The 18,145-nt window shown below is 37.0% G+C and overlaps 1 protein-coding gene across 1 annotated transcript in view; it reads left to right on the plus strand.

The window, feature by feature from the left end:
* SKAP2 (src kinase associated phosphoprotein 2) overlaps positions 1 to 18,145 on the plus strand; it is a 120,290-nt gene that overhangs the window by 64,909 nt on the left and 37,236 nt on the right. The window contains exons 5-9 of the mRNA XM_084260535.1: positions 6,283 to 6,360; positions 7,095 to 7,178; positions 15,826 to 15,950; positions 16,858 to 16,921; positions 17,259 to 17,357. Coding sequence (XP_084116661.1) covers positions 6,283 to 6,360; positions 7,095 to 7,178; positions 15,826 to 15,950; positions 16,858 to 16,921; positions 17,259 to 17,357 — 450 coding nt within the window. The remainder of the gene's footprint in view (positions 1 to 6,282; positions 6,361 to 7,094; positions 7,179 to 15,825; positions 15,951 to 16,857; positions 16,922 to 17,258; positions 17,358 to 18,145) is intronic.

An 18,145-nucleotide genomic window follows, 5' to 3' on the forward strand; every position in this document is an offset into this window, starting at 1 on the left:
TAGGCCTCCGAGGGTGTGGTATTAGTGTTCATAACCCAAACTTCATATCCCAAATTAGAAAGAATTAAAACTAGAAACAGATGACGCTGCTTCGAGCATTCTTTAATAAAAAACACTGCTGGCTTTTCTTACAGGAATATACCAAGGCAAGTTATTCTGTAAAAATTATTGTACGCTATTAGAGAACTCAGTGGTGAGTGCTGGGGGTGGCTCCAGAGGAAAACATCATAGACTATGCAGCTTTTGGAACAAGTGTTTTGAAGACCAAAACATGAACTTTTCTTGAATCAATGTTTGCATAGCTAAACATTTCCATGATATTTGTTCCCCCAAACAAAACATGTTTTATTTAACTTTTATCTTTCTATTCTTGCATGTGAAACTAATTCAGAACTATTAGGCTACTACATTTGCAAAGTACTGAAGTAGTCTTTCTGAAAGTGTTCAAGACAGTTAATGAAGCTGATGAGATTTTATGTGATCTTCCTGCTGATAACTTTCCCTTAATCAGATGACTCTAGGAAATGGAATTTTTTTAAAAATTCAGTATATATTAATCTTCTCTTTAATTAAAAAAAAAAAATGTAGGGAGAAGGTATGCATATGAAAGTAAACCACCTCCTCTTTAGCCTAGATTCATAGTGCTTGTGCAACAGATGTGACCCCAGTGTATTGCCATGTACAGATTCAAAGATAATTGAATCCCTCTGTAGTAGCTATTAAAAGTGGGTAAACGCTGTATTTTCAGATCAAAATGAAATCGAGAGATATGATGAATCTTGGGAGAAGCATGTGAGAAGGGGGTTGGGTGGGAAGAAGTTGAAAATACTTTTTGTGTTGCTAGAAATGTTGTTCCTGCTTTGCTCAACTTTAACACAAATATTTTCAGAAAATCTTAGCCAGTTTAGAATTGCAGCCTGAGAGATAGCATAAAAGCCCTGAGCCTGAAAACAGCCCCCCCTTATTTTCTGTTTTTTCAAGGATATTATTTCAATACTTGGCATAGCAAATCTTTGTTTTTAGAGAAACATTCGGTTTCATATTAGGTTGCAAGATACTCTTTCCTATTGCTAGCATTTTTCCTCTCTGTTTTCTAACCAATGTAAAGTTTTTTACTAACAATGATCATAAAAAGGAAGCTAAAAAAAATAGTTTTCAATAGTAGTGTTTGGTTTGTTTTATTTTTTTTAGTTAAAGAAGTAAGAATCTCCATTTTCTCCTTGTAATCAAATTAATGTATTTTGTCCTGGCTGTTTTCTTTTACAAGGGCTGAAAAACAGTGAATAATTCTTATTTGCGCCAGAAGTCTTTGCCATCATAATAGTTAAACCTATGGTCCTCTACTAGGAAAGTAAGCTGTAATCAACCACTTAGCTGTTACTGAATTACACTTATCTCCACTTCGCCTGTTTAACTTCCCATAAGCATGCTAAGCACCTCTTTAGAATGCATTGACCTCTAATTATTTCTTGCTTTATGTATCCCTTAGCCCACATTGAAGAAATAAAAAATTTTCCTATTGGTATACAGTGCCGAATAAGACAACCTGGTTTCTGTTTTATTTATTTTGTATGCAGAATGAAATGTTAACACCATTGGGTCCTCCCAAAATCACAATGCCATGGATAATGATTGAATTTCATGCTTTATCATGTGAAGTCACACTGATTAAACTGTTTTTAAGTAATGGGTCAAATTCACTTTTGTGGTATAGGGCAAAATTGCCTCATCCAGGGTATTGACTGTCTGATTATCAGAAATAGTAGCTGTGCCATAAGCTGTAGTCGGAGGTCTTCTTGAAGTCACAAGATGCACTGGATTTGTGGGATTTGTGCAGTGGAACCTGTATGTTAGCATACCTGCCTTAATGACATTCATGTTTTTCTGAAGTGAAAGCATGAGTGGTAGAAAAGCTGGCTTTATGCTTGAGTGAGAGCATTTCACTTTCTTTTCACTGGAGGAATTTTTAGCCTGGCAGCAATAGCATTATAATAACTGCCAGCTGCTCACTTGGCACAGGAGCGCCTAGAACCAAGAGGAAGAGCCTGGTGCATTGTACGTGTAATTTACTTTTCTCTAAAACTTAAAGGTTTAGGCCTCATAAATATTTTGATCTGGTCCTTTGATGGCCTTTGTACACATAGGTCTGGGAATACGCATGTGGATCATAGCTTGCCGATTTTAGTTTGGAGTACATTGAAGTAATTCCCCCCAGGAAGAGAAATTCTGGGAGCTTCATCTGTGAGTGGGAGGTCAAGAAGGAAGGAAAACTTGTAATGTTAAGCAGATGGACCTCCCTCATTTTGTACTGTAGTTTCGGGGTGCAGCATAACTATCTACCCAAATATTGAATAGTATTGACCTGATATTCACATCAAAATAATAAGGTTCAAGACATTATTTGTGGGGTAGGAACTTGGGAATGGAAAAGAGACTATTTTTGGGTGTGTCCTCAACTCTGTGCTTGCCCACCAAAATGTCATGGCAATGATACAGTAGAAATCAATTCTGGAAAGGGAATACAGGAGCAATTGTACCCATCTCGATTGGTAAGCCCACAAAGCTACAAATGACAGGGCACTGATTGACTTGCAGTCCCACTTTAGTCTTTGGTATTTAAAACTGGCTTCAGAAACCATACCATACCAAAGAAGAAACCCAGGGAAACCAGGCCTTCTTAACAACTTTATTTCCAAATCCTTTAGATACATTTGGAAACCGGACATACAGAGGTATTAAGTAGGTAGGAAGACACAGTGATATCTGCTGGTCTGATTTTGAGAGAGAAATTCTGCTCTGATTTGGTAGTCAGTTCGACTGCAGGTATTTGAGTAACAAACTCCGAGGCACCCAAGAAAGTTAATACCAGTAGCTGCTGTCTTGCATGTCTAGGATACAACTTCCTTGCATCTCTACATTTCTTTTCTTATAGTGGACAGTCATCATTGAAATTAGAGGAAACTGCTTCACAGCTCTTTATTAAAATAGTAATGCCTTCTTTCTGGGAATTTTGCTGTGTTAAATAGATTCCTTGTAGAAGAAGCTGTCTTATTCAGAATCCCACACAGTAGTCAACCAGTAAGTCTGATCTCAGCTGCTAGTGTAATGTCAACAAATGCTGCTTTAGTGTAACAAAGCACCTTATCTTTAGGAGATTTCTGCCAAGTCTCATCTATTTCAAATGAATGGGGAAGAACGTTTTGATTGCAAGTAACTGCAAAGCCCAACCAAACTCCCAACCTTTCAGTGGGGAGTTTCCACATCTCTGGATTGCAGTTCAAATCCTCTTTTGAGATGGGGATGGCAAAGCAATCTCAGCAATGAAAAAAATGGAAGAGAGGTAGAAAGGTGACACAGTTTAGGAATCATCCATGCTGCCTCTAGGCAGTAGCTGGAAGATACCATTCTCTCTCCTTTCTTGCCCTCGTTTTTGTTGCAGTACAAGGGTATAAGCATATGTTTGGACCCTCTTCCCGCCACATATGCACAGCACCTGTGGTTAAGGAGAATCTGGGAGGAGGTGATTCTTTCTCTTGACTTTATACTTTTCATACTACTTATTCTCCCTGCCCTTACTTCTGGATATACAGGGGAATGAAAGAAGAAATTTAACCAGATTTATGCTTTTCCCTTCATGTGCTGCTGTATGTGTCTTGGGATATTACAACCGGGTCCTTCTCTTCTATCCATCTGCTTAAAATTCCATTGTGTTTTGTGGTTTCAAGTCTTCTCTGACAGAAGGATGATACTAAGCACGTGATCTGTTCCTGCTTCAGCTGTTTACAGATTGGGAGAAGCAGTGGGGCTGACCAGCTGCTGCTTCTTTCGTGGAGTTGCTGCCTTAAAGGCTTTGAGGAACAGAAAAGGAAACTCGCCTCTCTACAAGTTGAGGGCAGGAGGAGGACTTCTTTCTGCTGTGTCACCAGAACTGTGGAAGACTGCCATTTTTTCAATGCAGGCTTTTTCCTTTGTGAGCTTTAAGTGCCCTGTGCAAAATAAATGCAGTTTCAGAAAATGGCACAATAAAATTTATCCTGACTTGTTTTAACAGAAGCAGAGATGAATATGGTGTGGAATTTTGACTTCTAACTCTGCAGTAGTTAGTTCAGCTTAGTTTCTACCTATAGGCAGAATAACATCCAGAAGTCCCTGAAGTATGTGCTTGTTTGGGACTATATGCCCCATTTGATTTGGCTGTTTGTTGAATGATCACTTGCCAAGCTTTCTCATCAAAAACCAAATGGATACTAGCAACAGTGTGTAACATTAGATCCAGATAATTGTTGAAGTTCTTAAACTAAAAAAAACCAATTAAAATTAAGACAGAACTGGTTTCATTTGTTTAATTAGGCTTCATGTCCTCCACATCTGTGGGGATACACTGTTCTAAAATGAGCCGACTGGATGAAGTAAAGCTGTAAGTGTTGCACACTGATGCCTCCCAATGACCAATATAAAGCAGCACACTATGTATATTTATAAAACTCTTCACCTCCCCCACTTGTAATATCATCATTACATCACCTTTTAACGTAACTATTAAACTTGCCATGTACTAGCCAGCAAGTGTCTTTGTGTTAAATTCTCATTTAAGGTTGTGCAGTGATCGCATGTTATTAAGTGAGGGTGGGACAGCTCTGGCATTTCAAAATCTGCATGTGGAGCCAATAACGCCTGTATTTTTAACACACTAGTAACAGTTCTGTAGAAGCTGAAATAATAGGTAGTGTACTCCTAATCTTTAAAAATACTATTAATAAAATAAAAACTAAGTGGAAAAGTCAGTATGTATAAACTTCTATCTACTACATTATGGTATACAACAAAATGTTTTGTTATCTAAAAAGCCAGTTATTTAAGGAAAATAATTCTCATTTTGAGTATCTTCATATTTTTAAAAAAATACAAAAAAGATTCTCTGGAAGTTCCCATCCTTTCCTTGTATTTTCCTTCTTATAACTGTATTTAAATAAGACTACCCTAAATGAACTAGTTTGTGGACACTGATTTTAAAAAAGAAAAAATCTATTTTAAGAGATAACCTAAAAATCCTGGAAGGTTGGCATCACCAAGAGACAGTTTTCTTGGCTCAAGGTCAGACAGTTGATCTTTAACCTGCCCCTGTATCGGTTGAAGTGTTGGGTTTTTTTAGCACAGAGGTGGTCTGCTGATATCAGTCCTTTTTTGTATGTTTATATTGGTAGAATTTAATGAGATTACATATATTTTGATGAATAATTGCTGCTGTGTAAACTTGCCACCTACCTACAGTGACTCTTATGAATATTTGATGATAATAAGTAGTAGGAACTATGCTGTGATGCTCGCATACGCTTAAAAACCCAGCAGCACAAGAATAGATTTTGTTCTGGGCTTTTTTTGCTTTCTGGCATATCTTAACCTATTCTGTTTCTAATACTAGGAGTTCAATTTAGATCATAATTCTGTTGTTTTAGGAGGGAAAGGTTGTGGGATGGAAGATGCAAGTTTTAAGATCTAGATTTCTGTTTTAAGTTGAGGCAGGGTTGACTGAACGGTCTCATGCTTCCAGCTATGAATTAGCAGTTGAGAAAAGGGAAAAAATATGGTTGGAACATAGTCACCTTTTTGCAGATGCAGACACATTCTACAGAATCTAAAACTAGTCTTTGTAGATCAACAATTTTGTAGACTTCTGTGCGATGTCTTTGGTCTGCCCAGTATCTCGTTATGGATCCTACAGGCAGCAGTTTTGTGTCATATTGCAAATCAGGCCATGTCTGTCAACAGCAGGCATCGCCTTTTTGTCACCTCTTCATCTGGTTGCTTTTTTTTTTTCTGGATGGTATAATAGAGGGTCCTCACCTTGTATGTTGTTTCAAGATGTTTTTGTGCCAAGCTGAAAAGCCACATTCTTGATTCAGTTGTGTTGAATTGTCATACGTGGTTCTGTTTGCGTATTTGCAAGCCGACATTATCTGACTTGCTTTACAGACCTTGTTCAAAACACAAACTAATGTTTTCTAAGCTGCTGTAGCTTGTTTAATTATATGCTTTTCCTTCTGCGACTTGCAGGGCCAGCTACACAGCTATATTTTTCGTCACTAAAGTGGTGAGGACGGCAGGAACATCTTTAAACATCTTTTATATATTCCAGCATAGTATTTAGTACAATTACTTTTTACTAGAACTATTATTTCCAGTAGCTCCTGCGTATTGAGAGTGCAAAATCCTTAAGGTTATTAATGCTACTATGGTATTTGCTTGAAAAGCCATGCTTTACAGAACTCATTTTTCTTTCAGGGAATCAGTTTCCTCCTATTGCAGCTCAAGATCTTCAGTTTGTTTTGAAGGCTGGATACCTGGAAAAACGCAGAAAAGGTAGGTCTAACTATCTTTGTGAAAACCAGTGCACGTTTTGTATCTGGGAAGTCTGCGTGTCAGTATTTGATGCTATACACACCAACATTGTTTTACAGGGCTGATAAATAAAAGGGAATAGAAGCTGAAATGTTGAAGCATTATTATGCAAAAAGAAGCATGGCACATAATTGCTTCTGTAGTATTAAAAGAAAATCCCGTTTCTGTATTGACTAAAAAAAGTCATGCTGTGAAAGTCCACTGTCAGCAATAATTCAGAGATGTTCAGATATTTTTGAAGAAAACATTAGGAACGTATGTAAAAGTACCATATGTTGACTTCATGTTTCAGTGAGCATCAAGATTTATTTTCCTTCAAGAGGGCAAATATTGATCTCAGCTTTGGTTCAGTCAATATTTACCTTGATTCAATAAATCTTATATTGTCACTTTAATACCCACTTAATGCTGCAGTAACTCTAGGAAATATTTAGGAAGTTGTTCATTATTTCCTTATATTTAATGTTACACATGACTTCTCTCTTTATATGATTTCAAATTCCCATTTGTTTTCTTACCATCAATTTTTATTTTTAATTTCTTTCTCAGTGCTGTACATTTCTTCATATCCAGATTCTGTTTCCTTTCCTTAGCATTTTTCCTGTCTCCTCCTCCCTGTTTCCTCACTCTTGAAGTAATGTGTTTGTGTTCAGTATTGCTATAAACTGATCTAACACAAATTGAATTAATTGTAGACCACAGTTTTCTCGGCTTTGAATGGCAGAAGCGCTGGTGTGCTATCAGTAGGACGGTCTTCTACTATTATGGAAGTGAGAAAGGTAATTATAATAATTATGATAAACTATAATCATGATCTCTTAATGCATAGAATAATCTCAAAGCTTTTGTGAAGTTGGAAACTGTTGACTCCAAGCTCGTTTTAAGAAAGCAAATGAAACTTTTAGAAGAATGGTTGGTTCTTAAACAGTGCTGTGAATTTTAGGTATATGTAAATATTTTTCAGAATCTGTAAGTAATTTTCCCATTTCCTAAAGCAGGGAAACTGAGGAAAGAAAAAAGATTGTTACTTGTAAAACTACTTTGTGTGCCAATAACAGTTAGCTATTAGGTTTAATGATACACTGGTACTCAATTAATTTACTAGAGAGAATATGTGCTTTCTGTCCAAATAGGATTTTAATTTTAAAACAGCCTCTAGCAGTTACACTTTCTGAGGTCTTTAAAGATAGTTCTATCCAGGAAAATGTCAGTCTAAAAATCTCATAGTGGAGTTTCATGTCTCTATTTAAATAGCTTATGTTCTGAAAAAGGTAGAAAGTAATATATTTAACTAAAAGACATCCATGGAGACTAAGACTAGCTTCTGAAGTTAACTTTTAATGTCCAGTTTAGAAAGAATTTGGCATAAATGTTGAGATATCTCTCTGAGTTTTAAAAATTGACAGTCAGTTAAACATTCTTTAATTTGTGTTGCAAGTATATTTCGTATTTAAAACAAATGATACAGAAATCTAAGTAAACTTTAAAAATTCATTTATGCCTTTTTTTCCCCTCAAAGAATACTTATTTCTGGGCAAATGTTCCATTGAAGCTTTTTTCTTTTGCTTATGTTTGTGTGACCTTACTTGAGATTAGGGTAGGTAGTTATTTTGTATTGCTTTATTAAAAAATCTAACTTAATTTGGTCCAGTTTGTTTTGATCTTCAACATGTTGGCTCATTTAAAACTTGTCCTCTTTCTCAGAGAAAAAAAAAAAAAAAGGAAATAAGTCCAGTTTTCCTGCTGCCCCAGTTGTTTCCTATCACATTCTCTGTTTCCAGAGTTTTCTTCATATATCTGCAAAATGTTACTTTTTTTATTTATTCACAGATTGATCAAGCTTCAAAAACATAAACAATCTTTCTTGAAAAATGTTGAGGAGGTGTGGCAAAACACTGATTTATCAGTAATAATTGGTTTCTCTGGAAAAATACCTTACACTGTTTATTTTTATGTAGTTGTACATTATCTAAATAACAGGTTTTTTGGTCCAAATATGTTACTAGTTCTTAAAGTTCTGGGGTTTTAAATATTTGGCTTTTAATCTGCTAGTTTCTGAAAAAAGGGAAAAAAAAGAAAAAGCTTTGTAGTTTTTACTTCATTGCATCTGTGATAATGATTATTTGTGCTATCTTGCATATTGTCATTGGATTAAGGCATGAAAACTGCTTCCTTCCCCTTTTCCCATCCATGTTTTTGCAACAACCTATCAAGGCTGCACTGTAATTTTTAATAGCAATGCTGAAAGTTAAGATTTGGTGAAATATGTTCCCTAGCATGCAACAGGTTGGTGTACTGTTAGGAATTCATGGCTTACACATTTACAGCTTGTGTAGGCTGCTGTTTTTTTGGGGAAGACCCTCCTAACTGTAACTTAATGATGTGGGAGAGCTATATAAGAGCATTTTTGAGGGCTTATATAGTCTCATAGTAGCTCATGGAGGGGAGTAAACAAATGAGCTGCATGAATTTCTGGTTACCTTCCTGTGACTGGTGGTGTTAGTGAAGAAATACTAGCACAGCGTGGTGGAATGGTATTGTGTTGCAGATCTCAGGTGACCAACAGTCACTCCAGAACTTGCCTTTGAAGAAGAAATCTTTTTCCTACACTGATTTGAGGTACTTCCTTCAGCCTCTGATGCCATAGTACATAAAGGTGCCTGCTCCAGTGGAGGAGCAAGTCATGGAGGACAGTGATTGCTTTAGTTCCATGGCAGACTAGTTTGCTGTTGAAACTAAGCTGTCATGCTGATGGTTGTGAACACATGAGCTGCTGGTTATTATGCTGTTTAGCTGCACATTGTCACCATGGATGAGGTGTGTGATGAGGTGAGTCCTGAGGAGACCTGAGATTTAGTCACTGTTCACTCCCACTGTTATGGCCAGCAGTGGTACCTGCTGTAGCGCGCTGTCATACTGGTGGCCTTCATTAGCATTCAATTTGTATCAGATAACCTGGGCCATGTTGAAAATGAAGATGTGTTCTTACCAACCATAGAACAGCAAGGTGTGCATTTTGGTGGCTTCATGCAGACTGCTGCAGCTCCTGAATCATTGGGATGGTACCCATCCATCCTGGCTTGTGCAGTGTTTGCAGATGTTTTGAATCAGCTGGGCCCTGGTTTCTGACAGGTTCCAAGGCTGATTCACACAACAGGAAAATTCACTTTTGTTGATGTGAACTTGGTTTGAAGAGAGATGAGAGAGAGGAGAATCCTGTATGTGCTCAGTCCTGCTGCCTGCATCACTTTTAATGGGCAGTGGAGTGGTAGTGCCTGTGTATTGCAGGATATACTGCAGAGAGGCACCAAGAATTTCTAGGTCCTGCTTGGCTTGTTTTGTGTTCTGTATGTTTTTAAAAGCAGACATACAGGAGAATAATCTGTCAAGGATATTTTGTGTCTGGTACAGCGTGTATTTTGCTGTCTGAAGCTTGATTTTCATGCTTAAGTATCAGTGTAAAGGTAACTGAATGGTACATGTAAGGCTGTAGAATGCCTTTTTATTGGGTTGTGTTGATTTTTTGTTTCTAAAACACTTTTAATTCTTCTAACTTTCTCCTTCTTACATTGGGAAAAAAAAAGTATGGAAGTATATAAAGCAAACAGACAAAAGTGTAAGGAAAATTTTCAGAAACATGCATTCAGAACAGACTGATGAAAAATATGAGGCCTCATCCAGGAGAATATAATACAAGCTAAAGCCTATGAAAATACAGTAAATGATTGTGTGTTTCTGTATATGTGTGTGTTCACCTAAGAGTTTACAAGCATCCTTTTAACAGTTGCGATGCCTGAAGGCTAAGGAATGTCTTGTTTCCCTGCTTCATCCTCCATTTTTCTTGTGCATTTGGTGCAGCATTAGATAGTGCAAGTGTTATTTATCCCTGCAGTATAGACAGGATTAACTGAGGGTTTTTTTTCTCCTGAGCAATGATATGTAGAGTTGGTGGAGGAACAAGATTTCAAGGTTTGACCTAATTTCATGTCAGAAATATGTATTGCACAAAGCATGAATATTTTTGTGCTTGTGCTGTTGCCAGCATATGGCTCACAACCTTGCACAGAAGGGTGTTCAAATGTCAGAGCCAGCTTGGATTTCCAGAAGCTTGTCTGGTCCTTCTTTTCATAGTCTTTCCTTCCGTAAACCTTTTACAGCCCTTCCCTTTTCTTTGCCTCCATGCAGGTGCATCCTGAGTCAGGTGCCCTGTTTACATATAATTTTTCTATACGATCTCCAGCAGTTCATGGATATTCAGGCACCTCGGGTGGTATGGCTAACCTTTCAGACCTCAAAGTGCACATGAAGAAGGAAAGTTAATTTGTTGCTTTATAAATGAAATGAATTAATGGCTTCATTACTTCTTCCTCACTAGGCCACTGTGTTATATGTCCTTCTGTCTCAGCAAACTGGAGAGGTCAGCTAAATGTTTAGGAAGACAGTAATTGATAACAGGGTGATTTTCTCCCCTGTTAATGGGCACTAAAAGTTTCTTTTCATTTTTGTAACTTGAAAATGGTAGCTGCCTGCCTGCCAGTAATATGATGTTGAGGAGGATAATTCAGGGGCTTTTAGAAAAGTCTGAGCTTATGTTATTTTTTTTTTTTTTTTTAGTATTTTTAATACATGAAAATTTTGCATCTCTGTGAATAGTAAGATAGTGATGGCCAGGCCAGTGGAGGAACTACTATTTCTGCAAAAGATGGTGGGTTTTACAGGTTTTTTTTTTTTTTTTTTTTTTTTTTAAGAACTTAGTGACTGAACAGTATTAAGGGAAGAGGAAGTTAGACTTGCATTTGCAGATCTGTCCTAGTGACTAACATAACCAGGCTACTGGAATTTCTGCCACATGTGAAGCCTGCTAATTTCTTCTAGGAGACAGGAGAGATGTATAAAACCAGTGGAAAGCTGTTGAAGTATCATTTTGCTTATAGTTACAGACCTTCTCTTAGTCCTCTTTCTCTGAACAACCACATAGGAAAGGCAAAAATCCTTGTTTGGTTTAGACTTTGCTTTTGACTGAATCAATAATTGTAATCTGCAGGAACTGTGAATGTTCAATAGGACTTTGTTGTAGCAGGGTGATGATAATCAAAGGCGTCTGTCTAGTGAGTACTGAATCTTCTGCTCTGAGAATGTTAAATTAAGACCTCAAGAGGGACACTTGCCATAAACGGTGCATTATTAAAAAAACCCATTCTGTATAAGCGAACTAAATATGAACAAGCTGGTGCCTTAAATAGCCTGTGTTAATCATTGGCTCCATTTCTTAATTTTTTTTACATTTAGATTTCTCAGAGAACTGGAGTAAAGGAAAGGGAAACAAAAGTCAATTGCATTTCAGATCTGCAGTCTAAAGGGGAAAAGCTCCTTTTCATGCATTTGGAAAGGACTGTTCCAAAAGCTGGAAAAGGAATTACCATTATGGAGATACTAACACTTACTATTTTTAGAAAGCAGACGTCCTGCATGTGGAAAGTATGTGAAACGACGTTTAGCATGAAGCCATGGAAGCCATAAGGTCTTGCAGGCTCCTAATTTCAAGATGAAGAGAGTTAAATTATAGATTCTAATACTATCTGTAAATACTTTATCACTTTCTGAAATCTTTCTGTTTGCCTTTGTTCCTTATGCTTTTCTCTGTAACTTCTTGCCTTGCTACTCTCCGAGTCCTCTCTGTTCTTCAGAATGCACTAATTCTTTTTACATGTGCTAATAATATGGGCACATCGCCTTAGGCCTCAAATTTACAACCCAATCATTTCAAGATCCCATTGAAGGTTTACCCTTTGTTTTAAAAGTTCCCATGGACTCAGTTATGCAAGGTTACTTCAAAACCCTTTTTCTCTGCTTCCCTTGAGACTCTTTTCCCCCCCGCCCAATATAATATTGGCCCTGTTTCCGTTGTTAACATTTCGCTATTTTTAGGATGAATGAAGTTTATATGTAAGAAAAATGTTTCAAGTGACTCTCAAATTTCATTCAGAACTGTATTTTCTCTATTTGAAATATAGCCCCCATATTTATTTCTCAAAATTATTTATGTACTGGTTTTGACTTTTTATTTTTTTAATGCTTAGTGCCTGACTCTCCATTCTGTTATACTGGCTTTCCACAGTTCTAAATTCCTGATACAAAATTGTCTACCCAAAACCAGAATTATTTTTCTGTTGTGTGCCTGATAATGGAGAGAAGGGGAAAGGAAGAGGAGGAGATAAGAGCAAAGAACTATTTATTCTGAAATGAGATTTGACTAGATTGCGGAACAACTTACGCTTGATGATGTTCATGATCCTTTTTGTTTTGACAAGACTGGTAGTATTATACTTTTGCAATTCTGTTCTATGTTGTTCTGGGACAGCTTAAGAATTTCCCATTGTGGAATTGCAAAGCCCTGTCTGAGAAAATAAGAGGCAGCAAGAATGCTACCCTCCTTCAGAGAAGTGTATTCCATCCACAGGTCTCCCTAGTTCCTCCTAAATATGCTCTTGTATTCCTGACTAAACAGAACCCTGATTCTGATTTGGGGGTTCAAAATGAAAGTGAAATCTCTGTGATGTAAATGTGCTTCCTGAAGATACTTTAAGGGCTCCTGCCATGAACCCCAAATAAGTCTTCAAGTAAATTTTTTAAGTCTTCCAAGCTTTTAAACATCAAAACTCTCCCTAAAGCACAGCCTTCAGAAAATATTTCTGATATAAACAATATAACTCTGAAAGTTCACAGAAGTCGCTGTGGCACTAACTCCACATGGCAGCTTTAAATTGACAGCCCAAGTCTGTATGCAGACCTACTCAGCTACAAGCTTCTGCCAATAAATGAAGTCAAGACGATTATTTGCTCTGATGATCACAAGTTGGCCCTGCTTTCAAGCCTGTACTTGACTACTGTGCCTGGCCAAACAGCTTCCATGGGTCATGGTTTGCTCCACGGGCATCGGGTGGTGGGGTTGATCTCTAGTCCTACCTGGTAAGGTGAATTCTGCAGGAGCAAGTGGAATTTGTAGACCTCCATTGCTTGTCACTGTCAGGGCATGCAGCTGAGCTACAGCTGACACCTGTCATGCCGTTCTGTATTTGTGGAGCCATTTCTCAGGACACTCTGGGTCTCTCTCTGGCTTGCTGAGGCAGGGGATGTGAATGCATACTGAGAGTCCTCTCAGCTTTAATGAGTTCTGGGTCAGGGCTGTGACGAGTCTCACTGTCTTAAAATTTCCTCATGGTCAACTTTTTAAGCATATGCGTAATGCTACACTGGGCTTTAATCAGAGGTACTTTACTGCACAGACAATTAGAAGCAAAAGTAGCAATGCTATGTCTGGTCTGTTGCTGTAAAGGTCAGTGAAGGAATATATATATATTTTGGGTGGTCCATACAGGTAATTTTCACTAGCAATGGAACAGTGGGTTCAGAGAGCTAAGACAAAGACAGTAAAACAATCAAATGCAACATGGATACCATGCACTGTGTTCCCCTTCCAGTGCAAAGTATAGCATCTTTGTTTTAACTGTAATGCTCTTTGAAAGAACGAGTACCAGGACAGAGGTCATCTGAGATGAGCTCTATAAAACTGTATTACCATAAAAGGGATCATCCATGTCACAGAGAAGCAGTCTCAGAAACAATCCAAGAGACTAAATTTGAATACTTGCCTCATTTTTATCTTGACAAAATGTTTTTACCTTTTGAACTTGGTGTTTGTTTATTCTGTCTGCGTGCTCCTATCTTCTTGGGTTTTGATAAACCTCTATCATGGGAGAGTGAGAAATTAATGTGTTTCACTTCATCTTCTCCCTGAGGTCACAAGTGAGGGAACAATAAAATTTCTAGACAGAAATGAATTTCATTAGAAGGGGACCTAGTTAACCTATTGCAAGTTATTATTTCTAATATCCGCCTTGATGTGATTCCATGAATTTTGCATCTGCGTGCTGTTTGATACAGGGGTGGAGAATTGACCAAATATAAAATATTACTACTGTTTTCATTAGTGTGTAATTAAGATATAATAAAACTTACTGTGAGAGAAGGGACTAGCAGAGAAAATAGAACAGGGCCCTGGATTTTCTCAAATAATTGTGTTATTTGGCATTTACTTGCCCTGGGTGAGAGTTCATAAAAAGGTGGAAGGACAAAGAATTTGTGTCTGTGCATGGAGGATTACTAGCAAAAGAGTACATGTATGGTGACTGCCCTTACATGCATTGATGTTCACGTGGAAAAAAAAAGATTTGTTTTCCTATTAGATTTCCAGAAAGATGACAAAATTATATTGAAAATTGCAGGTTTTCCTGTTTTATCTACTGTAGAATTTTTCTTCTTTTGTTGACAAACATAAGCAGTGGTGCTCAGTTTGCAACTAAGTTCTGTTCATCAATACTTAAAGAAGTTTTGCTGTTGTGCCTGATGCTTATTGTAAATTAATGCTCTTCTGTACTGTGGAAACCCCCCCATACTTAGTGGCATGTTCTTTCATTTGCAACTACATTTCTTTGTGTGAGCAAGATGTGACTGATGATTCCTATTTTCACTTGAATGCTGCACCGTGATCGACAGAAATTGCAAAACTGATTTATTTTTGCTTTGTTTGTTTTCAATATCCACCAAAACATGCCAGAGCACATAAAATCAGAGGTAGGGTTTGGTCTAAAGAGCTCAAAAGGAGCACACAGGTGGCTCTTCCCCAACATGTAGTATGTTTAAACTCAGGCCTGTTCTAAGTGATACTTTTATAAAACCAGAACCTTTGAAAAGTAAAATTGTCTTTAAAACAACCACATGGCTCTACATAATAAACTGTGGTAGGGCTCAGTACTTTTATTAGCTAATTAAACATTTGTTGGGGGGAGAGAAATGCTTTTGGAACACATGCCTGAATTTATAAAAAAATTCATTCTGTATTTCTGCTATATGGAAAGAAGGCACATCTGGGAGTGGGTGGGAGAATGTGAAGAAGAGCTTTTCCAGTTGCTTAAAAAGGAGTTTGAAGTTTATTTTTTTTGAGTGAAGTGCTTTAGGTTAGGTGGGGGCTCAGCAAGTTCTGAGCTAGGCAGGTTTTCCCATTGGTTTACTGAACCTGAAAGAGACACTGATTTATAGGAAGCGTGTCTTGCAAGTTCCAGTTCTTGGCTTTCCCTAGATACAAGTCTCATAACATACACTTCTTGCTAAATAAGACCACCATCTGCAAACATCCCTCTGTGGAATTCCTTACACATCCTACAGAAAAATGTACTTTTGTGAAAATCTTCCTATAAAGTAAAGCTTTATCTCCAGAAGCATCGCCTAATCATTTTGCAGAAAACCTCCCTGTTCTTTGTAAAACACATGAAATAGAAAATGAAATCTGAATAAACAATAACCTGCTAAGCCACTTGAATTCACTGTTGTAAACGAAGCTCTAACTTTGTTTTTTATCTCCAACAGACAAACAACAGAAAGGTGAATTTGCCTTAGAGGGCTACACCATCAGAATGAATAATAGCCTTCGGAAGGATGCAAAGAAAGATTGCTGTTTTGAAATCTCCGCTCCTGATAAGCGCATTTATCAGGTTGGGCTTTTTTATGTTGACTTGAAATTAAATTGATAAAGCTGTTACAATTCCAGTTACTGAATTAACATTTCAGTAAAACAACTTTCGCTGACATCTTAATGAAAAAAGGAAACCCTCATTTGCTGCTTATATTGTATATCATACATTAGGAAAAAAATCTGATTTAAAATATGTACAAATGTGTTCAAATATTATCTTTTTGGATGAGAGGAAGGAAATCTATCATCTTTATCTATTGGTCACTTCAGTGTTAGCATTTTAATATCTATTGTATAGAATGTCTTCATGATTTCTTGGATGAATTAAGTAGTAAAAAAAAGAAGTTATAATATCTATCAGTGTTAAATACATATTGTATTGGTCATGGCTTTGCAAGGAAAATCTACGTAAAGGCACATATCAGCTGTGCAATTCAGAGATCTATCAGCTAGACATCAATATGGAATGTAAGTTTAATAAGTTTTAAATATCTGAGATTGCAGTTGAAAGCCAGTTAATTAAGCTGTCAGGTAGTGTGTTGGAGTCTGACAAGAACATTTTTAAGAAAACTGTACCCAGCAGTCTAAAGAAATTCATGGGTGTCTTCTAATTGTCAAGGGCAAATTTTGTTCATCAGTTCTGGCTTTGACATTGATGAAGAGAAGCAGCTTTTTTCTGCACAGCTGCCAGCTGCTGATCAGAGTTTCAAATCCATCATCCTCTCCTTCAATTACGTAAATTTGTCAAAATTAGCTGTACATTATAAGAAGCATCCTTGCAAGAAAAGTACCAGAAGACATGAAAAGAATTACTAATGGTTTCTTGAGGAAGTGACGAGAATGCTACAGTCCCTTTTTTGTTGCTAATGAAATTGTAGTTGTGTTTTTGTCATTACTGCTCATGGTTATTAATAAATGTTTAATAGTTTACAGCTGCCACTCCCAAAGAAGCAGAAGAATGGGTACAGCAAGTCAAATTTGTAATTCAAGGTAAGCCAGTCAGTAGAGAAGTAGCCTTTGTTGCCAGTACTGCTAAGCGATGGTAGTTCTGTCCATTAACACACCTGTCATGTTTGTATATCTAGTATTCCCACTTGTCCAAGTTTTGAATAGCAAGTCATAGTTCTCAATTATGTTGTAGCTTTTATGTGACTGTTCTCCTTTTGCAAGATTTTTGCTTTTTTCCAAGAATATTATTTAGCTTGAAAGCTCTTCCTTATGAACACTGTAAGAAAATAAGCAGAATATACTGTAAGGTCCAGCTCACAGAAGATGAATTGTGTCTTCATTTGCATAAATGTTAACCTTTTAAAATGTTTTAACATAGATATGGAATCTAATACTATTCCTGAGGAGGAAGAGGAATATGATGATGTTGGACAAATTAGCAGTGAACCAATAGACGACATTTATGAAGAAGTTAAAGGTACCATTGAATTTTTTTTACTTTGTGACCTGTGATTGTTTTGTCTTCTCTACTTCAAGTTGATAACTCTGAGTGGTTAAAAGTAAGTGAATAAAGTGCTTTAGATACTTTCAGATTTCAAGTCTTGTTTTAACATTGAAAGAAGAATGTGACTTCAACTAGGTCTAAGTGAGAACAGTCAGGTTTTCTTTAGCAGGGAAATCAAAATAGTGCAGAATGTTTAAGAGTGTTCTCAAGGGACTTCTGTTTCGTTAGCATTCTCTGGTGTGCAATTTTTTTGAATGAAAAAATTGACTTTACAGCTTTTTTTCTACCAACTTGCCCATCATTTTTTTTTAATTCATTTTGGCATTTGTATTAAGCAAAAATTCACTATCACTGCATATGTTATCAGCTGTTGCCTAATATATGATATTATAATCCTGCAAGAAAGCAATGAGTTGGTTTGAAAGGGCTCTGAAGATGAACCGTGAATAAAGACAACAGGAGTATTGACATTGTTTTGGTTTATATCTTCCAGCACAACTATGATTACACAATAACCTTTTATTGTAGGCTTTCTGAGGTGGTCAAATGTTATATGTCTAGATGTTCAGGTGTATCTATCAGATGGAAAAAAAAAAAAGAACGTGACAACAGCTCTTGGACTTGATCATAGACATTCAAGATAATTGGGAGAAAGATGTTGTTGTCTTCAGGAAAGACATTGAAGTGCTGGAGCATGTCCAAAGAAGGAAAGTAAAGCTGATGAAGGGTGTAGAGATCAAGGAGGAGCGGCTGAGGGAACG

This window comes from Gallinula chloropus (assembly GCF_964237585.1).
Source record: "Gallinula chloropus genome assembly, chromosome: 2".
Classification (NCBI taxonomy): domain Eukaryota; kingdom Metazoa; phylum Chordata; class Aves; order Gruiformes; family Rallidae; genus Gallinula; species Gallinula chloropus.